At 42.3% G+C, this 27,587-nt stretch overlaps 1 protein-coding gene across 8 annotated transcripts in view; it reads right to left on the bottom strand.

Annotated features, from left to right (window-relative positions):
• Positions 1 to 27,298, bottom strand: part of TMTC1 (transmembrane O-mannosyltransferase targeting cadherins 1) — a 264,804-nt gene extending 237,506 nt beyond the window's left edge. For 4 of the 8 annotated variants that reach the window (XR_010932307.1, XM_067696054.1, XM_067696052.1 and 1 more), the window contains exons 1-3: positions 26,821 to 27,298; positions 9,824 to 10,001; positions 1,194 to 1,267 (exon numbers count right to left, since the gene is read on the bottom strand). Coding sequence is in view for 7 of the 8 variants with exons in the window: in XM_067696054.1 (XP_067552155.1) it covers positions 1,194 to 1,267; positions 9,824 to 10,001; positions 26,821 to 27,122 (554 nt within the window). In the remaining variant the exon portion in view is untranslated. Of the gene's footprint in view, positions 1 to 1,193; positions 1,268 to 9,823; positions 10,002 to 10,449; positions 10,554 to 26,393; positions 26,546 to 26,820 lie in introns of those variants that run through there. The other 4 variants (XM_067696055.1, XM_067696051.1, XM_067696057.1 and 1 more) reach the window with 3 other exon arrangements.
• Positions 27,299 to 27,587: the final 289 nt, after the last annotated feature.

Genomic DNA, 27,587 nt, shown 5'->3' on the forward strand with positions numbered 1-27,587 from the left:
TTATAGGCCAATGAACTGACCCAGAGATGAAGGTTCACAAATCCTTAACCAGGCATCCCTCTAGGAAGCAGGGCAATGTGGCTCACTGGCCCCCTTTCTCCTGGGCCACCCTCTGAGTCACCTGCCCCAATTACATTCATTTTTTTTTTTTAAATAAACAATGACTACAATGACGTGAGGTGGGAAGTGGAAACAGGGATTTTATTAATTAATTTATTTATTTTTGCTGTGTTGTGTCTTTGTTTCTGTGCGAGGGCTTTCTCTAGCTGCGGCAAGCGGGGGCCACTCTTCATCACGGTGTGCGGGCCTCTCACTATCATGGCCTCTCTTGTTGCGGAGCACAGGCTCCAGACGCGCAGGCTCAATAGTTGTGGCTCACGGGCCTAGCTGCTCCGCGGCATGTGGGATCCTCCCAGACCAGGGCTCGAACCCGTGTCCCCTGCATTAGCAGGCAGATTCTCAACTGCTGCGCCACCAGGGAAGCCCTACCTTCATTTTTTACCCACCCCTTTCCCTATGTGGATATGTCACGACTCAGGTGAGAATCTGATCAAGTTAGGGGGAAAGGGGCAATATAATGGGAAATTGTTTTACTGTTTTTCAGTCTACCAAAGCAAGAAGCTTCTGTATTTTGATGAAAGGATGTGCAAATTGGAAAATCACAGTTGAGAAATACTACTTTCAATTCAGCCTTGTTGTTTTAAGCTTTGAGCTACTTTAATGAGGATAATAAAGAGGAAAAAAACAAAACAAAATGTAGGACCAAAATGAAAAGGAGAAATTAAACAAATCATAGTTAAATAGAAGAGAGGACTAGACCCAGTATATTTTGGCTCAGAGCTAAGATTTCAAATTCCATTCTCAGTAAGAAACTACAAGTAAGAGAAATCAAGAAGCAAGAGCTTATCTTCCCAGCACTGGGAGAGCAGTCCTTTTAAAAGGCTATGACATGGTTCAGAATGCGGCTGGAAGAGAGAACAGCCTAGCTTTTGGTAAGGAGACGGTTTCCTATCCCAGGTCTCCAGGAAGCTCACTGGGCATTTCACTGCCAAGAAGCCTCCCTCCTCTCTCAGGCAGGAGCTCAGAGTCAACACACACACACACACACACACACACACACACACACACCCCCCAGAAACTCCCAGGGGACAGCATGACTGTAAACAGATAAGGGCATTCTTAGACATACATACCTACTGTAGGAGAGAAAGGCTAACAGAAACAGCAAGCATGCCAACACGTCAGCTCTGCCAACAATTCCGGCCACCTAGAAAGTGTGAAAAAATAAAAACCTCAGAAAACCACTTTCAGAAATGCATTACAGAAATGTTATTTGTTTTCAGAGGAATGAAAGGAATAATAAATTAGAAAACACATTATTCTTTAAATTCTGATATATGACTAACCACTTCTGGTTATATTTAACAATAATTTTAAAGAAGGAGAAAAAGAGGAAGGAAGGGGCAAGATTTTCATGCTTAACTTCATTTTTAACCTTTCTTCTATTGAAGATCAATTCACAGCATCAAAGTATATTCATTTACTGGTTTTTTTCAAAAATATTTTTTTGAGCAATGACTGAGTTCTGGACACTGTGCTAGTCTTTGGGCACCAGAGTGCTAATGGAACAGAGGATGTTTACAGAGCACTAGGAAAAAAATAAGACAAGAATGGGAAGGAGTATGAACTCACCATCACTATGTGTGAGTGTACATGTATGCGTCTATGTGTTTCTTAGCAACATCACCAAAAGGGTCTGAAAGCAAAATACCCCAGTAGCAAAGAGCCATCCTGACACTAACCACAGGCCATTTATCCACTAAAGAGAACATGGGCCCCTTGGAGAAGCAGCTGATTCCAGGGTTGAGACTCAGGAGATACAAGAGCACTTGGATCATCGTCTCACGTCAGAAAGTAAGTGCTCAAAAAATGACAGGTACATGTCAATAGGACACAGAAGCCAGTAACAATGGGCTCCCACTGACCAAATATGCAACAATTTGAACATCATAATAAATAAGGACAGCAATAAATGATAAACCACTGTCAATTACAATATTAAGACAAATATATTAATAACACTGTATATTATATATACTCCTAATATAAATTTTAAGTTACATTTAAAGATATAAATAATATAATAGAAAGACACTGAAGACTGGTGACTGTTCAAAACTTAAGACTAAAAGAGGCTAAAAAGAAACAGTGACTAATGGCCTTGGTTTTAGAAAATAGACAACGAAATTATTAAGGGGTAAAGGAGCATGAATTATTCAACCTACTCTCAAATGCTTCAGAAAGCAAGTAATATTTTTATATATTGAAGGAGAAAGAGTGGAAGGATGATAAAACATCTGCTGCAAAATGTTAAAAATTGGTGACTCTGGATAAAGAGTGTATGGTCACTACATTTTTTAAGCTTGAAATTATTTTTTTATTGTGTTACTTCAGAAAGGGACTGAAATGGAAGAAGGGTGGGGACAGATGGCTATTTATAAATCTTTGTATTATTTCACTACTCCAAACGTGTACATTTCTCTTAATTTTTTGAAATCCAGGAAATAAAACTGTAAAGGAAAAAAACGGGGTATGGTTCAAAGAATGCTTCAAAGAAAAGGTCACACATGAGGAAGAATTTGCAAGGGAAATAAACAGACTTGACATTCAGGCACAGAAAACAGCCTTACCCGAATCACAGAAGACGTGAAGCCCATGGTGTGTTGGAGAATCAATCAACAATTAATAGTGGAAAATAGATTTCTGGGAAATATACCTATAAATCTCTTCATATAATAAGCAAATTTTGCAGTCATAAAGGAGAGGCAATGACACACACATGGAGCTAGACCAGGTGTCCCCAATCCCCGGGCCACGGATGGTAGTGGTCTGTGTCCTGTTAAGAACCGGGCCGCACAGCAGGAGGTGAGCGGCAGGTGAGTGAGCGAAGCTTCATCTGTATTTACAGCCGCTCTCCATCACTCACATTACTGCCTGAGCTCTGCTCCCTGTCAGGTCAGTGGAGGCATTAGATTCTCATAGGAGCGCGAACCCTACTGGGAACTGCGCATGCGAGGGATCTAGGTTGTGCGCTCCTTATGAGAATCTAAAGCCTGATGATCTGAGGGGGAGCTGAGGCAGTGATGCTAGTGCTGGGGAGCGGCTGCAAATACAGATCATCATTAGCAGAGAGGTCTGACTGCACAGAGACCATAATAAATCAATTCCTTGCAGACTCATATCAAAACCCTATCAGTGAGTAGCAACTGAAAGCTCAGGGCTCCCACTGATTCTGCATGATGGTGAGTTGCATAATTATTTTATTATATATCACAACAGAATAACAACAGAAATAAAGTGCACAGTAAATGTAATGTGCTCGAATCATCCTGAAACCATTCCCCACCCCAGGTCTGTGGAAAAATTGTCTTCCACGAAACCAGTCCCTGGTGCCAAAAAGGTTGGGGACCGCTGAGCTAGACCATCCAAGGCTTGAATACAGGCTCCCCTAACCAACTGAGGGAGATTCAACTTTGTTATCTTTAAGTTCTGAGATTTGGTTTTGTTATCTTTAAAATGAGTATTATACCCCCTAACTCACGTTACTGTTGTAATAAGTAAGATGTAATAAGTAACAAAGTGCCCACTCATTGTTGATGCCCTTCTTTCTTCCTTTTCCCTGCAGAGAAAGGGGGTGAGACTCTTAACAGTGAGACGGGTTTTTCTGCGTGATGTATGGAAACCATCTTTTTACTTTAAGGTTTACATGTATGATATTTTATGTTAACTTTATTAGATAATCCAATATGTCTATTAGTGACAGTGTGGTTTCACCTCGGTGTCAAGGCCCAGCTCAGACTCACAGTACATAAAGCAACAACTGCACATGGTTCACTTGTGAAGCCCAGGCCTGCTCAGGCTACAGGCACCGCCCCTTTGAGCACTGAGCGCGGCATCACCAGCAAGGCCTCTGGGAGGTTAAACAGAGAGCCCAGCTCGCCAGCAACAAAGTCCTGGGATAAGGCCCAGGCGTCTGGGCCCAGGGGGACACCCAACACAGAACTACTGCTGTGGCCAACCCAGACAACAGCAGGACTGGCAAGCTGATATTGGGTGTGGCAAGCTGGAATGAGGCAATCACAAGCTAGGCAGGCATAACTAATGCCTTCAAGGCGCCTGAAGCCCTGCTTCTCAAACTGTAGTCAGTTAGCTCTGCCGGGAAACAGCAGCAGCAATAGCAGCGTGTGCCAGCTGGACGCGCCCAGATTTGAAGAATGGAGTGTCCCTTGGAGCAGAAGCTCAGAGCGGGGGTTGAAATGTCAGTGCTAACACTGAGAGACTCTGCTGCCAGCTCCAAACCACCAAGCAGTCACTGAACAGTTACTCTGTATCCCTGTTAAGCTGGGGTCTCTGCGGCAAGGGGGTTAGTGTCTTAAAAACAAGGTGCTTGTCATCAACTACTATCTGGCCAGACTAGCCACACGGTGAGTCAATTTGTCAACATCATCTTGTTCAGTAATTGCATGTTTCACGCCGGTCAACAAACATTTAACAAGTGCCTCCTATTTGCCAGGTATTTATGCCAGCTGGAGGGATTAAACCTGCCCCAAGCAGTTAACATCTGGTGAGGAGTCAAAGAGGGTATTAAGAGGTTACAAGGAAACTGCATGTATTGTAAAGGGGAGAAATCACTGCCATGAGAAGACTGAAGGCATTAATTTGGACTGTAGGATCTGGGAAGGCTTCGTGGAAAGGCTGGCCTTATTCACTGAGACTTAAAGGTCAAGCAAGGAGGACTTCAGGAAACTCAAGACAGGGGGATGTGAATCTTGGGCCAGAGAGGGAATGCAGAAGCATTCCAGGCAGAGGAAAGAGAGTCCTGAAAGCATACTGGGTGTTCCTGGAAGGGGAGGTTAAAGTGATGAGAGCATGGAATAAATGAAAAGGGGGTAGGAGTGGGCAACAAGAAGCAAAGATGGAACATCAAGTTGTCACCCCTTGGGCTTGATCCCGTGACAATGCAGGCTGAACCTAGGGTGCTGGGAAGTACAAAAGGACTTGGTCAAATATACAAAGAGATGGAGAGCATGTATTTCTTCCCTTAAGCTTCAAGTTTCCATCACCAAGCAGGTAGCTGTAACCTGGGAACCGTATTCCTTTAACAAATATTCAAATATTTGAAAAAAATCAGTGAACATAATTGAGTAGAATTCAAATAATGTAACATTCAGATCTCCTAGCAGGCTTAACAGAATCACATGTGGAAACTGCCAAGTAAGGACTTAATTTGCCCCCAAAACTTGTTATTTCTTGGACTATCACTATTATATTATATTTATTAATTATTTTACCTGCAAAATGAGTTCTGTTGGTGGCAGACTGAGCCAGGAACACACACTTAACACATGGCAACAGCTGAAAGCCAAACTGGCTGATTAGATCATGACCAATTTTCTCCTAAGTACTCTTGTCCCAGCTGTGGAAACGTCAACCCTAACCTTCAACTCCATGTGTCAGCATTTCCTGCTCTTGCTTTTGACTGGACAGAAGTGCATTCCTTCAAACAGTAATGTCTCTATGATGATTGTTAACTTTTAATTCTCATAGGAGAATTACAATGATTTCCCCATTTCCCCAATTTCTCTGATTTTTCTCATGATTCGGGATTCAGAAAAACATAAATTTCCCAAGAAATATACTGTCAGGAAACCCAAGAATCACAAGGCCTTCAATGAGGAAAGCTCTAGGTCTACCTTATTCACTGCTATAGCCCTGCACTGATTGACTGTATTATAGTCACTCAAATATTTGTTGAAAAATTACATAACTAAATGAATTTATTCCTCTCTACTTAAACTGGAAATAATTTTTCCCTTCGCTGGAATTTCAGTTTTATTACAACATATTGCTTTGTCTTGTATGTATTTATGTGTACACTCTTTGGCTTTTCTAGGAGCTTATGAACAAACTGTGGGTAGGGACCCCACTCCCCACCCACATACCCCCTTGGCACCTAGCAGAGGGCCTGTACTAAGCAAGCACTCGTTTAACAATTTGTTGGTTACGTAATTAAGAAAGCAAATCCTTAATCATATCAACATGTTTACACTAAACCCTCCCCCCGTAAGTTAAGCCCTCCATCCTTCCTGCTGTAATTTATGGTCTCATTTTTGTTCTTGTTTAACAAAGAGGAGACACAACCTACTAACTTCCTCTTTCATCACACTATGGTCTGTTTTTCTTTTTCTTAAATAATGTATCACTATGTTTTCATAACACACATTTCTTTTTCTCTATTTCTCTGCCCTCCTTTCTAGAAACCTGAACTAATATCTATAATTAAATAACAGTCTCTTGATTTTACTTTCCAGTATAGTTTATTATACAGGTCAAATTTCTTTGCCTTCTTATGCCTCCCCCATCTCCTTGTGAATGCAAATAGTTTCTTTAAGATTTTTCCCCAAATAAATGTCTAGCTCTCAGGCTCCTTTGTCCCCATAATTGTGTTACCATGGATTTTTTTTTTTCCGATTAGTACAAAAGCTGCTTGAAAACTTTTTTCTTTTTAACATCTTTATTGGAGCATAACTGCTTTACAATGGTGTGTTAGTTTCTGCTGTATAACAAAGTGAATCAGCTATACATATACATATATCCCCATATCCCTTCCCTCTTGCGTCTCCCTCCCACCCTCCCTATCTCACTCCTCTAGGTGGTCACAAAGCACTGAGCTGATCTCCCTGTGCTATGCAGCTGCTTCCCACTAGCTAGCTGTTTTATGTTTGGTAGTGTATATATGTCCATGCTACTCTCTCACTTCGTCCCGCTTTCCCCTTCCCCCTCCCCACGTCCTCAAGTCCATTCTCTATGTCTGTGTCTTTATTCCTGTCCTGCCCCTAGGTTCTTCAGAGCCATTATTTTTTTTTTAGATTCCATATATATGTGTTAGCATACGGTATTTGTGAAACCCTTTCTTACAGGTCATTTTGCTAACAGGATTTTCCTTTTTTCTTAGAACTCCAGCTAGCTCATGATCACACTGCCCGAGATTACCTGCATTTTAGGCTCTCCCTCTCTGCAAGCACAGAATTAGGACCATTCTTATTCTACTCATTTGTTCTTTCCTACAAAACTTTTCTCCAAGACACTCTAAGCACGAATTTTTAACTCTACTTATGAAATTATTTGTCAGAAACATAATATTGTTGATGGGCTTAGATTAAAACATTGCCACTGACCTGGTGTCATATATTCTATATGGCTAGGAGTAGTGGTCCTTGATTATTTCTCTTCATCTAACAATCATATTGAAAACTTATGCATTGCTCTCATCTTTTAAAATTCACATCTAAAATTTTTCATCATAATTTTAAATAATTCAAAGGATCTAACTTCCTGTGCATTTTAGAAACTGACATTTTAAAATAACGCCATAATGTTACTCCTTTAAATGCACCAAATGCACCTGAAACATACCACAGCAATTTGAAGCTCATCATGTCCCCCTTACACAAATATGAACAGGCTCTTCTCTAAATGATAGACATCTTACACCCTTTCCCCTTAAACTCATATTTCCATTTTATTTCCCCCTCAGCATTTTTTCTTAATGTGTTATAGTTACATTTTTAAATATTCTACTTATTATCTCTCTCTGTAGTAAAAATACATATGCAATTAAATTTATTTTTTAAATTTCCTGTGATCAAAACACCTAAGTGCTAATTTTCAATTTTGTATTATTAGTCCAATTACTATTATTTTCAATTATTAAATACATCGTAAGTTAGAAAAAATGATAAATAATTATTAAATATAAAACATACACCTCTTAATAATACAGTTGTAGCTTTCTTTTTAATAAATTCAGTTATCTATGACTGAATATTATTTTTTGTTAGAATAAGAAAGCATGCGGCATCAGTCCTATCCGTAGCTTTTGTATTTAAACACTGCTTACATAAATGAGGACAAAAGTAGCCATGTTATACAGTGACTTAATTCTTTGAACACCCAAGTTATTTGAAAAATCATGGTGATCTATCATCTTGCATAATGTTTAATGATCTACCAGCAGACAATTCTATCAGGTTCTCCTTTAATCTGGCTGAAAGCAAATAAATGAAGTGTACCCATCATTAGAGTTACCTGTTATTAGTTTCGTTTGCTTTCACAGTTTCTCAGAAGTACAGCAAAAAGGCTTGACTGAGACTTTGCAAAGGACTATTACTTATACTTAATTGCAAAGGACTATTACTTATACTTAATAGTCTTCCACTTACAGGTACCTTGTTCAGTCCAAAATACCCAGAAAGGGCTGGAAAAAGTACCCTTAAGAAAGTAATTTTTTATAAAATAATTTTCTTCTTTATCACTCGCTCTTTATCACTCTCACTTGTGTCAAAACCTTGAGCTTACAGATTTAGAATTTTGTTTGTGGCAAACGTCCATCATATGGCCTAACCATTTCTCATTATTAAGCCAATTGGCCAAATCAGACTTCTTGTGCCAGATCAAATGAACATATTATACATCCCCATGACAACCAGAATCTCACAGGCCACCACAGCCTACTTCTAATGCCATGCTGCATTCCTCACAGAAATATGTAAAGACAGAAAAAGACAAGAAGCCCTACTTTGGGTTTATGATGCCTTAATTAGAGGAGACCTGGCTGACACCAATATATCAAATTGTTTCATTGTAAGGTGCCTGTTTGTACCCCTGGGGCATAGTAAATGTATGCAAGACATTCGTTATTTTTCTTTAAATAAGAAAAAGGCAATTGAAAGGGGAACAGGGAGAGGAGAATCAATTTGACACCTTTCCCCCAGGTGTGCACTCAGACCCAGATGTGAGCTGCAGGAAAGTGTCCGGATGCAATCCGAGCCTCTGGAAACAATTCTTTTAAAACTGTGGTACCCACATACCCCTTGGAAGGTCTTCATCCACCCTTAGCAATACACATGAAATACACCAACTGTGGTTATTGAGATGTGAAACAAGGTTAGCTGGATGATGCCATCTTGGTGAATGATTAAGTCCATATTTTAAATAAGAGCACAGATCTAAACTATCTATATTTTCTAAATAAATTTCTCATTATCCACCAAATAACTACAATTCATACTAAATAACTTGGAAAACTGATGGTAAGTCTCCTAAATGTGTCTAACTTGAGGAACGTTAGTTCAACTTTTTATAGTCTCTCACCTAGCACTTACAGCTGTGCATCATGAATATTATAAACATAAAGCAGAGTGAGAAAAGGTTAAAAAACTGTAGAGCACGAACAATGACTCAGCGTTAAGTATCTCAAAATGGCCCTTGCTGTTTAAAACACATTAGGACTTAAATTTTCTGCAGATAAAGAACTGTGGTCATTTATTGCCACCTGTAATAATAACAGGTGTGAAAAACAGGTGTGAAATCCTGAAGGTGCAGTAAAGGCCATTTGAACATTCAGAAAGAAAAGCTGTCATGCAGAATGATTTATATATAAAGATAAACACTTTAGTAGACTTTTAAATTCACATGATTTCGAAAGGGGAAAAGGATCACTTTTTTTTTTTTTTTTTTTTTCACAGCACGCAGGCCTCTCACTGTTGTGGCCTCTCCCCTTGCGGAGCACAGGCTCCGGACGCGCAGGCTCAGCGGCCATGGCTCACGGGCCCAGCCGCTCCGCGGCACGTGGGATCCTCCCGGACCGGGGCACGAACCCGTGTCCCCTGCATCGGCAGGCGGATTCTCAACCACTGCGCCACCAGGAAGCCCAGGATCACTTTTTTGCTTCATTATTTCATTGAGTTCCAATGACACTCACCGCCTCTGTGTGAACAGGATGCACAGCAAAAAGCAATGCCGTAACGAAAGCAAGTCCACGATTCTTGAAGACAGTTTTGTCACAGGTGTACATCAGCACAAGGGTCACTAGGCAGTGTAAAATGACATTTACTGCATGAAAGTAGAATGGGTTCATGCCAGTCAAAAAGATGTTTAGCCTGTAAAAACAAACAAAAACTGAATTAGCTACAAACAGAACATAAGCACAAACAAAGGAAATCCATCATTTTAAAAGATAAGTTATTCAATTATTTTTAAATGATTCCCAATATCAGGTGATTCTGTACATTTGAGTGTAACTTTTTTCCTATCTAAAAATTTTGCTATCTGCAGAAATCACTGCAAATGCAATACAATATTACTTCAGAAAACTGTGGCCTCACTGAGAAGGCAGGCAGACAGGCATGCCACCCCTTTTTCCCTCACTCCCTGGCTGATGCAAACACCCCCCCGTATCATGGCCACCTCTTCCTAAGCAGCTGAGTGTTAGAGGCAAGTCCACAGCGCTGTGGGTCTGAGCTATGGCCACCACAGATTAGAAAGAGAGCAGGAAACTGCGGCTGTGGTCAAGGTTGAGACAAACCAGGTATGACTGTGTTCTCTCACCTACGGTGCCACCAGGAACCAAATTTTCAGATTACGCACAAGGAATCATCGTTAATTACCACTCCACAAGGGATCTTCAGGGCACCTATCCACAATTACCAGCTGTAGCAGAAATTATAAGGATGAGAAAGAACATAGCATTTCAGAATTTGTATTAAATGTTTTCTAACATAAATTCCTATAGATCTCAGAATCTGAATTCTAGGATTACAACAAAGAAACTAAAAAGAGAACCACAAAGAGAAGGGAAATTAATTGTTCAACATCTTAAAAAACACTTTCCTAAGACAGAAATGCACAACAGAGAGACTTCTGAAGGTAGCCTTTAATTTAAAAACAGGACAGAATGTCCCCAACTGAGTCTGTAGGGTTATAGAAAAGATACAATTGTATAGGGAAGGGTTCTTCTCTTGGGAGAGCATACACACCCTAAGTGGTACTGCCTATAGCTGTCTAGACTCCAGCCCAGTTTACCAAAACAGTAATACCACATCTTTATTCTCATGCTCTTGATCTGCTTCTCCTACACAAACACCTCCTGTTTGCCAAAAACAATGAAGAATCTAAAAGTCAACTTTAGCGATGGCATATGCATATTCTAAACACTTGACTTGATTCATACACAGCTTTAACCTACAGAATTTTAAACATCTCAGGCTTTATTTGGACATATGAATCTAAATGTCATAGTCACTTAATCAACTCAATTTTCATTCCCACTGAAGTAATCATCGTCCTAACTAAGCCTAGAAAAATGAATTGCTGTGAGGGATCCAACTCCAGGGCTCCAAAGCAAGATTCCAGACAGCTGTGTTGACAGACCCATGAGTCTGCGCACACCCCCAAGATCCTTAAGATAGGAGCCCAGTGTGAAATACCTCATTCAGAAGGAAAGAGGAAAGGGCAGTGAACTAGGGGACTGGCACGTCCAGCTAAAGAAGGGAGAACAGCATCCCTCCCATTCCAGTAAAAGAGGACGCCCACAGGCCGATAGAGCTGCCGGAAATCAGAAAGCTCAGGATGGCGGAGCTCTGAGAAGGACAAGACTAAGTCCCTATCCTCGGGGAACGGGGGTGCAGTTCCCTGACAGCCCATCCCCCTGAGGTTGATTTTACACTGTTTCTCACTTCATCAGGCTGAGTTTTCCAGACCAGCTAAGCCATTCATTTAAAATTCATTCACACCCATCTCAATGAGAGAAAACAGGCAATCTCACATGTGGTAGGTGGGTGCCCAAACTGAAAGGTCTCTAGGTTGTCGACATGTATCAAAGGCTTTAAAAATTATACAACTTTTGGCCAAAAATTCCACTTCTAGGAATTTTCTGTAAGGAAATAACCAGAAAAGTATTCAAAAATATATATACATATATATGTGATATTGTGATATAGTAAGAAATATATATTTTGATCTTCATCCCAACTCCTGGTCAGAGGCCCTAAAACTTTTGTAATTTCCGAAGTGATACACGTGCTAGGAACGTCTTTTGTTTTAATATTTGGTCTCTGCCCCCAAGTTCCTGGCACTGGGCTCGTAAATTCCTTGCAATTTCCTAAGTGATAAGAGCAATGGGAGCACCTTTTGTTCTAATCCTTGGTCTTTGGCCCTGGTTCCTGACACAGAGCTCCTAAATCCCTTGGATTCCCTGGGAGATAGGAGTGTCTTTTGTTCTAATGAGGTGACTTTTACTGGGCTCCTGGATGGCTTCAGGATGGGGGCTGGTCACGAGAAAGATCACGTGCGATTATAAGCTTGGAACTTTCAGCCCTACCCCCATCCTCAGGGAGGGCATAGGTGAGGGAGGCTGAGTTAATAATCGATCATGCCTACGTGATGAAGCTTCCATAAAATTCCCTGAACTATGGGGTTCAGAGAGCTTCCAGGTTGGTGAACACATCAACATGCCCAGAGAGTGATGCAGCCCAACTCCACAGGGACAGAAGCTTCTGCACTCAGGACCCTCCAGACCTTAGTCTGTGCATCCCTTCACCTGGCTGTTTATCTGTACACTTTATCATACCCTTCTTTATGTAATAAACTGGTAAACATAAGTGTTTCTCTGAGTTCTGTGAGCCATTACAGCAAATTATCAAAGCTGAGGAGGGGGTTCTGGGAACCCCCAACTTGTAGCCAGGTCAGACATAAATGGGGGTAACCTGGGGACCCAGTACTTGCGACTGGTGTCTGAAGTGGGGCAATCGTGTAGAACCAAGCCCTTCCCTGGGCGGATCTGATGCTAACTCCAGGTAGGGAGTGTCAGGACTGAATCGAATTCTAGGACACCCAGCAGGTGTCGGAGAATTGCTTGGTGTGGGAGCAAACTCCCACAAGAAGTCTTGTGAGTGTGAGTAGAGGAAGAGATGGAAATGGCCCTGTCAATCTAAAAGATGCACCTCACTGTGTTAATTACAAAAACGGCAATACAGAGAAGGAAAGACACCTAATAAACCAAAACCCTTATGGATTTGACTATTCCCACACATATTATACTTTAGATCATAACTCTGGATTACAAATAATAGCACTGTTTCTAAAAAGAAAACAAAAGACCTATTATTTTTCTAATTTATTTGTTATTCAACCATTTGGAAAGTAAAAAGCATCACTGAAGACGACCGACCGTACTATATTACCACACTTTTATGAGGTAATTAACATACATTCCTTTCCCCTTCCAAAATGATATAAAATAGTAGGCATGAGTCACCTTTGTGTCCATATGTATCATATCTGAAAATATGCAGATGTTATCCATATAGATTATATCTGGAAATTGGTTAGGACAGAGTGCCTGGTGTTTTAAGTGAATTCAAGTAGATGCCAAAATATGTTTTTTTAATTGCTGAATGGGGAACCACTGCAGTGATGAGGTAGCAGTGTGAAAGCCTCTCACATGGTACCTGACACTAGTGAATCTAAGCTTTGAGAAATCACCAAAAATCTAGAATTAGGAGAGTTTTCTAAATGTCTAAAAGATGGAGAAAGAACTCTCCAAATTATAGACAAGTGAGCTTAAGATGAAATGATGACAAAATTTTAGAACTTATTCTATTTGTGAGCCCTGGAAAAAGAATCTGATTCTGGGCGCCAACAGGGGTTCACAAAAAGGGAGTTAACTGACTAATTCACATGTTAATAGGAGACGGGATGTGATAGATGCATGACATCTTTATTTTAACAAAGACATTTATCAGACTCTCTCAGGATCTCCTTGCATACAAGATAGAATAAGACAGGTTTGAGCACACAAAGAGTGGTGAATAATAAATCAATGTCTCCTCGGATGGAGACCTCCAGGGTACGTCACAGGTTCTGATAATATCTCTGAGCTGTTCAATATTTTTACCAAAATCTTAAACGAATCTATAGTATATGCTAACCAAACCTGCAGAAGGCCTGTATCTGGGAAGGAGAGTTAGTTACTGTACTGGGAGACTGAGTTTCACAAAGAATTTAAATGCTTGAAGTTGTTACTTCATTCTAAGAGGATTCGACAGAATATGGGTAACAGTAAAGACCCACATTTGGACATAAAAGAGAACAAGATATTCGCAATCCAGATTAAAACTCTACACATGGTATGTCCAAGGGCTGTTAGTCTATCCTAAGCTCCGAGTTACTGTGTCCTGGTTACCGAAACAGACCAAACTACCAATAGACAGTCAGGGAACCGCCTAAGTCAATATTTTTCATTTCAATTCACTCCAACAGATATTTATTGAGCAACTGCTAGATGCCAGGTATAACGTGGAGCCCAGAGATACAAAGAGAAGACACAGCATTGGCTACTGAAGAGTTAACAGCATAGCAGGTGAAAGAGAGGAGAAACAGAGAAAGATGATTAAAAGTGAGAGAATTCTAGCAGTAGGAGAACCTACCAGGTACAGAGATAAGGAAGAGGGAGGCATTCTCTGTGCAAGTGGGAAAGGGAACGTGGGTCGTGTCCAGTGTGGGGCAGCAGCCCCTCAGGGCGCTACTTCAACCAGAGCACCTTCACAGGACAGCTCCAGGATGCTGGGGGAAGGGTCTCTAAGTGATGTCTCAGGGAGATAGGTTTGAGGAAATGGGGGACACTCAGCCTGGAGAAAGGTGGCAGACAGAAATGATACCAAGTTCTCCAGGGGAAAGGCTCTGTGACATATTCATAGCTACATCCCCAGTGTCTAGCACAGTGCCTGGTGCATGCTCGTCACACAATAAAACAGATGATTTCATATAAAAACTTCCAGCTTCTCTTCAAATATTAGAAGACCTGGCAACTCTGGGCCTCCGTGGTTGCATGGACATACCTGGGTGCCCATTTAGGTGGTTCAAGTACTCACAGTTTGCCACGGGGCCTGCTAACTAACTACTGAGAGGCAGACTTCAGCTCAGAGAAAGATGTAAGATCTAAAACTAGAATCGGTGTTTGGGATAACCAGAAATGTCCACACAGAGATGCGATAACAGCCTACCTTAAACACCACCTAAAGAGGACAGTCTCTCAGGTTCCACGTCACCCTGAACGTACTTCCATCAAAGAATTTAATCAGTTTTTTAAAACTCTTTTACTACACTCCTCAAATGTTATGAGCATTTTCATACATTTTTAGAAATTAATTTTTTGTCACTGTATCCATCTCACTTAGCACACAGTAGATTCTAAGTGAAGGTTTACTGGACGAACAAATAAACTTACATGAAGTTGGAAGTTGGAAAAGATCATCTTTCTCTTTCTATTCAAAGAATCTCTAACTTTATTTGATTTAGCCTTCCTTTCTCATATAAAGGTAGGCCAAGCAATAGGAAGTAAAACAACGTTTTTTTCTAAAATAATCTTAATAGTCATGCCTACTGGCTGAAAGCCTTCCAGATTTTGGCAAACAGAACGTAAAGAGCCCCGTCTCTGTCTGAAATCCTCGGCCTCTTCGTAAAAGTGCCCAGAAAGGGGGTGGGCCATACTGAGCTCACAGCAATTGGAAGGCACCTGTTCCCAGGAAAGGTCACAGGGTCACACAGTTTGGCATCAAGCAGCCACAGGAGGAGGGGTAGGAGAGGAGAAGAAAGTCATTGGTTGTCCCTCATCCAGCAATGCACACCTCACAGCCTAGAGCTCTAGGTAAAGCCCATTACTGTCTTTTAGTTTTCTTCTTTGAAAAATACCTCTGGTTTAGGAAAAAAATAAAAACAGCCTGTATCTCTGCAAGAGACTTCTACTAGGGAATATACTAGGGTCCCTCCTCAAGGGGACCCCAACTCTATTTCAGTCAAACAGCCGTACGTCAATGAACTGGCAGGGGTCTGGAAACTGCGTGAGAGGTCGTGATGTTCCATCGCCGTGACTCGTGTCTAGTTCTGGGCCCTGAACCTGCAATTTTCCTGGTATATAGATCAAGTAACATTTAAGAGGGCCGCCTGACTACTTCATGCCACCACCAATGATCCCTGTGGGTCAAAACATTCTGATTATCACCGCATCCTCATGCCTGTCATAGCAAATGCTCTCACCTAGTCTTTGGCAGCTAAGCTCTGTCACTTGGCCTCTGGAACTCCAGGTTCCCATCACCCCCAGTGGAGTCGGAAAACCCACCTCAATGGCAGCATCTCCCACATCACACTCGGCCTACAGAAAAGAGCCGACACAGAGCTTCCCAACCTTGCAGGCACTCCCTCACTAATGTATTTCTCAATGTCTCAATGAAGGGAGAAGCACCTGGCCCTCTCAGGGAATGCAGCAGAGGGTGGGAGTGAGGTGTGTGCAGACGAGGTGATAAATGCACCCCGGCATTCCTATCTCAATGAGCTTCTGGAGTCCTTTCTCTGCCATGCCAGGCAGATTTGGGCATCTCAACCTCATTAAACATAGACTTCCACTGAGTCCCAGTGCTTCCCTGGATTCTCAATCACCAGTGTGCTAGTTGCAACCGCTGATTTCCTAATCCCATCCCAAGATATTTTAAGCCAGCAGATCTGAGATGGAGCCCAGAGGTCTGCCCTAAGCAACCCAGTGATTCAAGACAGGTGATACTCAGAACAACAATACCCAGGTCTCAAAGCTTAAGGTAAGGCTGCATATGGTTGCCACGCTTGCCAGAAAATATCCAGTTTTCTCAGCAGCAACACAACATACATTCTTTTCCAGTAAGACTATAAACCTGGGAAAAGAAAAAATTAAATGTACCCCTCATCTTCTGTTTTTGGTGTCTCAAATGGTGGGTTCTCCAACACCTTCCGGGTGACTTTCCACAGCCCGGTTCTAGTTCTCCCGTCTTCCTATATCCCCGTTCATTTTTCTTCTTCTTACCTCCTGCCTTCATTACAGCTCTCATACTTCTAAATGCTTTCCATAGTCTTAGATCATTCAGCCAATAAACAACGACATCTGGTTCTTCTCGTTTTTCCTCTAAGGAGAATCCCTTAGGCCCTTAATCATTTTAGTTGCTCTTCTTTTGCATTCCCTCCAGGACCAGGAATAAATCAGCAAATCGTCATCACTTCATGTATATAAAGAACCAAAGGATGCGGTTCCAAGGCACCAATGTAAACAGAAGTGCAGCAGGGAGATGGTGCCCTGAGGCCAAAGCAAAACTCATCCTCACCTGGCTCTGAGGAAGCCGTAGGGAGGGGTCAGGCAAAAGGGAGCCGGTCAGGAGGAGGCCGTTACAGTCTCTGTTGTCACATAGTACTCAGAGTAGCGACTGCATCAAAGAAAGGGTGAGGAAACTGAGGGCAGGAAGATCAGTGACCACAGAAGGAATCAAGTCCCGGAAGAAAAATCTTCCAGAAGTGAGGCAGTAAATAACAAAAATGAACAGATCAACACCAAATATAATATAGTTAGTTATACCTATAACTGAGCTGTCAATTTTTAGCAAATGTTTTTTTCTTTCAAAGGTATATATGTTTGGGGCTTCCCTGGTGGCGCAGTGGTTGAGAGTCCACCTGCCGATGCAGGGAACACGGGTTCGTGCCCTGGTCCGGGAAGATCCCACATGCCGCGGAGCGGCTGGACCCATGAGCCATGGCCGCTGAGCCTGCGCGTCCGGAGCCTGTGCTCCGCAACGGGAGAGGCCACGATAGTGAGAGGCCCGCATACCGCAAAAAAAAAAAAAAAAATACCCTCATGATACAGAAATATATTCCTCTCATCTTCTATCCCTCCTACACCACCAGACAGACTGTAGCCTAAAGGCTATCTTACGTCTAAAGCATATCCTAACAGGCAAGGATGCTAACCTCCTCGTCTTGGGGTTTCTAAGATAAACTTAGTTTGGCATGAAATTTTCAGAGGACTTTTTTAATTCATTTTTCTCTATAAAATCTTTATTGCCTCCAATCACATTTTTCCTTAACTACATCCATCACTGAACATCCTAGACAATCTAGTCAAACATCCTAAACAGTCTTCACTTGTCTCCTATCACAGACTTAGAAAACAGAATTATGTCTTGTAGCAATAGACTATCTCAAAATGAATTCCCATAGAGGTCAAATCAAACCATTTCTTTTAGGTTTTGGGCACAGCGGTTAGAGCTGATTTTCATGGTTGGCATATCATTTGTGACTAGAAGATGCAAATTGATGCAAAAAAACTCTCAAGATCTAAACATTAAAATGTTGCAAATCCTTACAGCTGCACATATTAAGATATTCTATTTTTTAACTCTGACATTTTAAACCAGCCACTTTCACTCATCTGGTTTATATTACCATCAGAGCCTTCAATAAAATGAAACTTTATAGGGAACTAGTAGAATACTATCATTCAACAGCCTAAACCTGGAAAGAGAATTGAGGTCATTTAATTTGCCTTCGCTTCCCCATCATTAACATGGAAAAACCGCTGGTCCTTTCTTGTTGAAGGAAGCTTCTCCTTGCTTCTTGATATGGAATGGCACTGCTAACAATCCAGCAGGAGCTTCTCCTCAAGAGAAAGGGGGGTAGAAAGGAAATAAAATTTTAAAAGCTAAGCACCTTTTATATCAATCAGGACCATTTTTCAAGGTGGGCGTTATGGGCATTAGGAGGTTTGGTTCTGTGTCAATTCAGTGTCTACAAAGTGACTTAATGTGCTTCACCTGATTCCACAGTGAAAAACATGTCATGGCCAGTGAAGGATAAAGAAGAAAAATAAAAAAGGTTACTGCTGCAGATTAAGTTTTCACAGATGTTTTGATTCTGCTCTACAACAGTCCAAAAATATTCCTGTGTGTCCTTGGAAATGAGATTATGAAAAGACTGAACAGAAGATTTGACTTGAGACAGAAATTCATTAGAATTCTAAATTCACTTCAAGCAACACAAAGAAATTATTATTTGTATCAGTTAAAGTTTGACCAGAGAAGCAGATCAGGAATGATACAGCAGCAGGAATTTGCTGCAGAGTTTTGACCTTCCACAATCATGGGAACTCCTTACATAGCCTATGCAAGGCTGCTGCTCCTGTGTCTATAACAAGTGGAACGCCAGCAGGGCAGGCATTCGAGAAGGAAGGATGGACTTGAAGTAGGGGAAAGGAAGGAGGGACTGGAACCCACGAAGATTAACTAGAATACACTTCTGTTTCTTGCAGCCTCCTAGGCTCCAACTTTAACTATGGGAGTGGCTTGCAAACAGGCCAGCAGTCTCCACAGTGCTGCACACATACCTGCACTATGATTCCAAGTAGCTAAAGGAGATCTGAAGAATTCCGGAGGAGCTGCAGAATTAGCTGCTGTTGCACACCAGAGCAGGTTACTCAGCAAGCCTGGGGCAACCAGCATGAGCTGCGACACACCAAACCTACACACACCTTCTGAGTGGGTACATGGCTGAAACAGAACAGGACCCTATGTGGCCTTCCCAGGACAGACCCCACCCCACCCCGACCCCATGTCCTCCGCACGCCTTTTGTCTGTAGAAAATCTTTAGTCAAAGAAAAAATTTAATCAGAGAAGTGAGAAAATGCAGAAGCAAAGGAAAGCAGTCAAACAAGACTAAATAGTTTAGTCATTAAGCAAAGTCAAGGACTTTTAGTTCCTCCTCAAGGGCTATAGATAATATCCTGAGCCATATCTTTTGAGCTGTTTTGTAAATATTGAAACCCCCATCAGGTGGAAGAAGTTAACTACATGATGACCAGACTGTAGCCATCACATAAACTGCCACAATTCCAAGAACTGGCCTCAAAGAAATGGGCACAAACCAACCCTGGGACTGACCCTGTGTTTAAAACAATCAAGATGATGCTGATCAGACCACCACCGCATGACCAAGTTCAAGATGACTGTCAGAGCTGATTGTGCTGTTCCTGTACACGGCCCCCTCCCTCCGCCTATACATCCCTGAAACACCCCTTTAAAAGCTCCTGTCCGCTGATTGTCAGTGGGGAGTTGGACTTTGGACATGGGTCCACCTTCTCCCCCAGTTGTCGCCTCCGAAATAAGCAAACTTTCTTTTCCACCAACCTTTCCTCTCAAGTACTGGCTTTCCAGCGGTGAGCAGTGGGACTGCACTTTCGGGAACATGGCCACTTTGAGACAGGCTGGAACCTGAGACCCTTTGCTGCAGTGCTGCAATGCTTGCACCTGGAGAAACCTCTCCTTGAGCAACAAAATACAAAGAAACTATATGGGACTAAAAATAACTGCGTGCATGCCCAGCTGGGGCAAATTCTGGATAAAACATTCAAAGAGACCAAAAACCCAACTGCCACTTTTGAAGGGCCCTGAGCACAAGCAGGACGCTGCGCACGCCCCCTGCACCGGACACCACCTAATGGGTGGGCAAACCACCTAAGTCACCCCTCTGGCCTGACCCCTGGACACACTCCTACCCTCACCCCCTGTAAGGAACAAGCTGGCCTCCCTCTGGAAGCGAGAACAGGCAAGGGAACCTGTTGCTGCAGCAGGGGCCCCAGTAAAGCCTTGCCTGACTTAGTCTGGCCTCAGTTCAATTTCTATTGATTAAGGAGGCCAAGAATCCTCGTCGGTAACCACTTCACCTTCACTTTCCAAACCTTGAAGAAATTTCTCCTGTCCAGCCCTTGCCCTGTACAACACAGGAAAGGAATTTCTAAGTCGCAGTTCCAGTTAGCTAAATTGATATGATACAAATCACTGCACCTTCATAAGCTGCCTTCATTTTCCATTGTGCCCTGCCCTCCAAACTGGTAAAAGGAGACATTCTAATAATCCATTTCCTCACTTCAACTGCTGCCCATTTCTTATGTGAGAAAAACTGTGAATAGTCTCTTTCTACACAAGTAAGTACCTTTATAATAACAAGCATTACAGGGACTTCCCCGGTGGTCCAGCGGCTAAGATTCCACCTCAGGGGGCAAAGGTTTGATCCCTGGTCAGGGAACTAAGATCCCCAGTACGGATCTTTGGTGCAGCCAAAAAATTAAAAAGAAGGAAAAAAAAAAAGCATTACACATCTTTATAAATAAATAAATAATTTTTTTATTGTTTATTCTTAAGGGAATTTCTAGCCGTTAGTATGTGTGACATTCATTCACTAAATCAAAGATAATACTTTTAATAAAAAAAATCAGTTTGAGTTTTGCACAGGGAAAAACCCTGTTAAGAAGCTCAAAAGACTACCTATAGAGTAGAAGGAAATATTTACCAACCACATATCTGACAAAGGATTTATATCTAATATGTATAAAGAAACCGCAAAACTCGACATTTAGAAAAAGATCCATTTAGAGAATCAACAAAAAATATGAAGAGAAAGTTTAACAAAGAGGACATACAGAAGGCAAATAGACACATGAAAAAAAATTTAACACCATCAGCCATTAGGGAAATGCTAATTAAAGCCACAACTTCACACCTACCAGAATGGCTACAATAAAAAACAGTGACAATACCAAATCTGGTGAGGAAGCAGAGAAACATACACTGCTGATAGGATGGATGGAAAACAGTTTATCAGTTTCTTAAAAAACTAAACATGCAACTACCATATGACCCAGCAATTGTACTCCTGAACATGTATCCCAGAGAAACAACTACTTATGTTCACATAAAAACCTGTAAATGAATGTTTGTAGTGGCACTATTTGTAATAGCTAAAACCTGGAAACAACCCAGAAGTCCTTTAACAGATGAATAACTAAACACACTGTGATACATGCATTCAATGGAATATTACTGAGCAATAAAATGGAATGAACTACTGATACATGCAACAATCTGAATAAACTCCAGAGAATTATTCCGAGTGCAAAAAAGTCTCAAAGTTTACCCTCTGTATGGTTCTAAATGGAACATTCTTGAAATGACAAAATTACATAGAGATGGAGTACATATTAGTAGCTGTTATCAATTAGGTGTCTATAGCTATGATAGGAAAACATGAAGGCTCTTTGTGATAGAACTGTTCTATATCTTGACTGCGATGGTAGGCTCATATGATAAAACTGCATAGACTAAATATACATTCAACAAGAAGAAAAAGAATATATGTAAAACTGATGAAACCTGAATAAAAACTGTGGATTGTATCTATGTCAACCCCCTGGTTGTGACTGTGTACTATAGTTATGCAAGATGTTACCACCAGGGAAAATGGATAAAGGATATGACGGATTTCTATATTATTACTTACAGTTGCATGGGAATGTACAATTATCTCAAAATTCAACGTGTTTTTTAAAAAATGGGTTTGCAAAGCCAGATAAAGACACTACAAGAAAAGAAAAGTATAGGCCAATTTCCCTGATGAACACAGATGCAAAAATCCACAACAAAATACTAGCAAACCAAATTCAACGACACATTAAAAAAAATCATACACCATGATGGCTTTTATCACTGGGGTGCCAAGGCTTTTATCACTGGGGTGCCAAGATGGCTCAACATACGCAAGTCAGTTAATGTGATACACTACATTAACAAAGTGAACAATAAAGATCACATGATCATCGTAAATAGATGCAGAAAAAAACATCTGATGAAATTCAACACACTTTAATGGTAAAAAACTCTCAACAAACTAGGTTTATAGGAAATTTACCTCAACATAATAAAGAACATTTATGAATAGGCCACAGCTAACATCATATTCAACAGTGAAAAACTGAAAATTTTCCTCCTAAGATCAGGAACAAGGCATGAATGCCCACGCTTGTCATTTCTATTCAGCATAGAACTGGAAGTCCTAGGTAGAGCAATTAGGCAAGGAAAATAAATAAAAGATATCTAAATCAGAAAGGAGGAAGTAGAATTATCACTGTTTACAGATGACATGATCTTATATGCAGAAACCCTAAAGATGCCACCAAAAATCTATCAGAACTAATACACAAATTCAGTAAAGTTGCAGGATACAAAAATCAGCGTACAAACATCAGCCATATTTCTATACACTAAGAATGAACTATCCAAAATTAAGAAAACAATCTCATTTACTATAGCATCAAAAAGAATCAAATACTTAGGAATAAACTTAACCAAAGAGATGAAAAACGTATACACTTACAACTACAAATCACTGATGAGAGAAATTAAAGACACAAATAAATGGAAAGACATCCGATGTTCATGAATGGGAAGACTTGATATTGTTAAAATGTCCATATCACCCAAAGCCATCTATAGAGTCAATGTAATTCCTATCAAAATCCCAAGGCATTTTTTACAGAAAAAGAAAAAAATCATAAATTTCATACTGACCACAAAAGAACCTGAATAGATCAAGAAGAACAAAGCTAAAGGTACCACACTTCCTGACTGCAAAATATATTCCAATGTTACAGTAATTAAAACAGTACAGTACTGGCATAAAAACAGACATATAGACCAATGGAAAAGAATAGAGAAATTAACCCACATATATGTGTCAAATGATCTTTAACAAGGGTTCCAAGAATACACAACGGGGAAAGTACAGTCTCTTCAATAAATGGTATTGGGAAAACTGGTTATCCACATGCAAAAGAATGAAAGTAGACCCTTATCTTACAACATACACAAAAATCAACCCAAAAATGTATCAAAAATTTATATGTAAGACCTGAAACTATAAAACTCCTAGAAGAAAAACACAGGGGAAAAACTTCGTGATGTTAGGTTTGGCAGTGGTTTCTTAGATGTGATAACAAAAGTACAAACAATAAAAGCAAAATTAGACAAGTGGGACTACATCAAACCATAAAGCCTTTGCACAGCAAAGGAAACAAATCAACAGAGTGAAAAGGCAACCTACAGAAGAGGAGAAAATATGTGCAAACCAAATATCTGATATGTTGTTAATATCAAAAATACATAAGGAATTCCTACAACTTAAAGCAGAAGAAATTAAATAACCTGATTTTAGAATGGGCAAAGAACTTGAATAGACATTTTTCCAAAGAAGACATACAAATGGCCAATAGGTACTTGGAAAGATGCTTACATCACTAATCATCAAAATCTAATCATGCAAATCATGCACTAATCATGCAAATCAAAACCACAATGAGTTATCACCTCACTCCTGTTAGGTTGGCTTTTATGAAAAAAAAGAGGTAAGCATTGGCAAGGATGTGAAGAATTTGGAACCCTTGTACACTATTGGCTAGAAAGTAAAATGGTGCAGCCACCATGGAAAACAGGATAGAGTTTTCTCAAAAAATTAAAAATACAATTACCATATGATTCAGCAATCCTACTTCTGGGTATATATCCAAAAGAATTGAAATCGGGATATTGAAGAGATATATGCACTCCCGTGTTCACTGCATTATTCACAATAACCAAGATATAAAAACAACCTAAGTGTCTATCGTTAGATGAATGGATAAAGAAAAGTGATATATATACACGATGTAATATTATTCAGCCTTAAAAAGGAGGAAATCCTGCAATGTGCAACAACATGGAAGAACTTGGAGAGCATTACACTACGTGAAATAAGCCAGTCGCAGAAGTCCACTTATGTGAGGTACCTAAAGTAGTCAAACTCATAGAAATAGATAGTAAAATGGTGGTTGCCAAGGGCAGGATGAGAGGAGAGGGGCACCAAGAGTTACTGTTCAACAGGTATATAGTTTCAATTATACTAGAGGAATAAGTGCTACAGAGCGGCTGTACAACATTATAGCTGACAATACTGTATTGTGCACTTAAAAATTTAAGATGGCAGATCTCGTTAGGTGTTCTTACAACAAAATTAATCATTAATTAATTGAATGGTTTTCAATTCTCAAAATTTCTGCTCAAACAAGCTTAAGATACAGTTAAGATAGTTTGAATATATTTCAAAGGCCACTTTGTGTTTTCACCGATTACCTAAAATAAAAATCATTAAAGTCATGATCTATGTAAAGTTCCTAGGCCAATGCTTGGTTCACACTGAATAGTTAATAAATGTGATTTTCTGTCCTTCCTTACAACAATCTTCAGAGTTGTGTGGGCCTAACATCGTTAACGGCATCCCTTATACATGCCCATCCTCACGCTATTGCGCTGGAAGATGCAGTTTCACCTCAGGTGACTGTGATGAGAAAGCCTCCACATCTTATTCGAATCAATGCCTGTGAGTACAGAAAGGTTAGTTAAATTTCTCTTTCTGAAGAGGCACTATTACTTTCCAGTTAGTGCACCCTAGACTTGTAACTCAATCTCAAAAAAAAAAGGTATATCTTACACAGCCAGTAAGACACACTCTGCAAAGAGCAATGCATCTTAGCAACCAGGCTGCTTTTTATAACCAGTGAGCATCATAAATGAAGAGGTGCCCCCTGCCCCCTCAATTCTCCTTCTCCTTTGCCCCTGTTCTGCACAACCGCCTGCTTTCCTCTTCATCAACAGCCTTGCCTCACTGTCTACTCCTTTCCTCCCCTTCTCTCTCTTCTGTCCCTGCCACCTCCTGCACGAATTTAAAAAAAATTTTTTTTTTAGAAAGTCAAGAAGTGAAGACACTCTTCCCCACCCTCCACCAAGTGGGCACAGGCATTTGACCCTGATCTTTGTACATGGAAAAAGCTCAGAGGAGGGACCTAGATGGTCTCCGTGGCTGTTATAAGCCCAGCACACCTCATGCTGTGAGCTACCACACCTTAAACTAATCAACAAACCTCTGTAATAAATGAAAAAGCAGGTCAATTTAGAAGTTATACACATATCGTGCCATCTAAGAATGTGCCATTTTAAGAAACATTTAGGGAAAAAACGGACTGAGCAACTTAGTAGCTGAGATTATCTTTCAGCTGAAAAACAAAACCGCTTTCCAAAAGGATAAATGTTTATAAAATACTCTCTTCAGAGTCAAATGTGCTATTTCCTCACCCGCCTTAAAACATTCAACTTTCAGTTGAAGAATTAAGTACAATCGCTCTGGTTTCCTTTTCTAAGTTATCAGCCACCTGTCAAGAGACCTCGGCCTCCCGGCCTGGGCAGGCTTTTCAAGCTGTTTACCCTGTCTCGAATGACCAGTACCACAAAGACGGGTTCATATTACACCCGTTGGAAAATGCTTAAAACGCTGATGTTACTGAACCAATATTATTTCAACAGTTCTGTCCAGCACATTTTAAGCTTAAATGCTGAGCCAAATTATAAGGAGCTGAGTCAAGCTCATGACGCGCGAGCCAGCACTCCCCTAGCATCAGCCTTTCTCCCCTTCCACCTGAAGCTAGCCGTCTTTTAAATTCAAGAAAATACTCCAGCCCGCAAAACCCTGGCGTTCTCCCGATTCCCTTTGCACCTTATTCACACTTGAAATGCTGAATCATGACTCCGAGATTGTAAAAGAAACACTACTTCAACTGGGACGCCAGGACCCCCAGAGGATCCCACGCTTTCCTGCCTTCCTTTGCACCTTTTAAAGTCTAAATCTGGAGCCCTTCCCGAAGATCGGCGAGGCTCCAGGAGCAGCCAAGTCTGCAGGTCGGGAGAGCGCCTCTGCCCGCTGTGCTGCTCCTCCCCAAACCCACGCAAGCCCTGGCAGCTCACGACTCCCAAGGAGCTGACACACTCCCCGTCTGCACAGCTCACCAGCAGCCGCCGAGAAACCCCCAACTTCGAAGCTTCACCACCACAGCCACCCGCCCGGAGCTCGTTGGGCCCGCGCTGGTCTCATTTGGCCACCGTACCACGGGGGTGAGCTGTGCGGAGGCGGGTGGGCTCCACCAGACCCCTCCCAGCCCTGGCCCCAGAGACCAGCCCGCCCAGAGTGCAGACTCTCGAGAAACTCAATTCCAAGTCCCGGCCCGCGCCTCCTGAACCGCCCCGGGAGCCCCAAGCAGCCGGGCGGAGGACCACTGAGCAGAGGGGCGTGGGCAGCCTGGAGAGGAGGGAGGCGTGGAGGGGAAGGGGCGGCGAGAAAAGAAACGGCCCCCAAGCCAGTCCCGTAACTTCTCCCAGCCCGGGTTGGGGCTGAGGAGAAACGGCGGCGGCCGCGAGCAAGGGGTGAGGGACTCACTTGAAGGTGAGGACGCAGAGCGGCCGGTAGGACTTGTGGCTGGTGTTCTCGGCCATGCCCTTGCCCCAGAAGTCGTTGGAGAAGATGCCCCAGCGCAGCGGGGCGCCGGGCCGCACGTCGGGGTTGTTGACGATCGCCCACACGTCGTCGTGCACGAACTCGCCCTGCAGGGAGCGGCCGTAGCACAGGCAGCTCGCCCCGACCAGCAGCGCCGCGGCCCCAGGCGCCGAAAGTCCGCAGCCCCGCCGCCTGGAGGGCGCGCGGTCCCCGCCGCCGCCTCGGGCAGAGCTTGTCACTACCATCGCGCCGCCGCCGCTGCCCTGGCCTCTCCCGGGTGTCTGGCATCGTCCCCAGCCGGGGACCGGGCGGCGCGCGGCGGCTGCCCGGAGGTGGGCTCGGGCATAGTCGGCGGCAGCTGGACCTGCCGCTAGCGCCCCGCGCTCCGCCGCCGCCTGCGCCGCCGAGTTGGCCCAGCTGCAAATAAACAGCAGTCCCCCCGCCTCCCCTGGCCATCGCCACCTCCTCCGCCCCACTGCGCATGCCCCGCTCTCAATCGCCTCCACCCCCCAATCCCGGGACCGGCGCCGCTTTCGCCCCCATGTCCCGCACCCTCCCCCCGCGCCCCGGCTGGTTGCGCGCTCAGCCCGCGGGCGCAGCGGCGCCGGGCGGCGAGAGTCAGCGCTCAGGTGGAGCGGGGTCGCCGCGCGGGGCTACCCGGAGCGGCGGGGAAGGGGCATCCGAGATGCTCTCCGCCTCCCAACATGTAC

This window comes from Pseudorca crassidens, chromosome 11, assembly GCF_039906515.1.
Source record: "Pseudorca crassidens isolate mPseCra1 chromosome 11, mPseCra1.hap1, whole genome shotgun sequence".
Taxonomy (NCBI): domain Eukaryota; kingdom Metazoa; phylum Chordata; class Mammalia; order Artiodactyla; family Delphinidae; genus Pseudorca; species Pseudorca crassidens.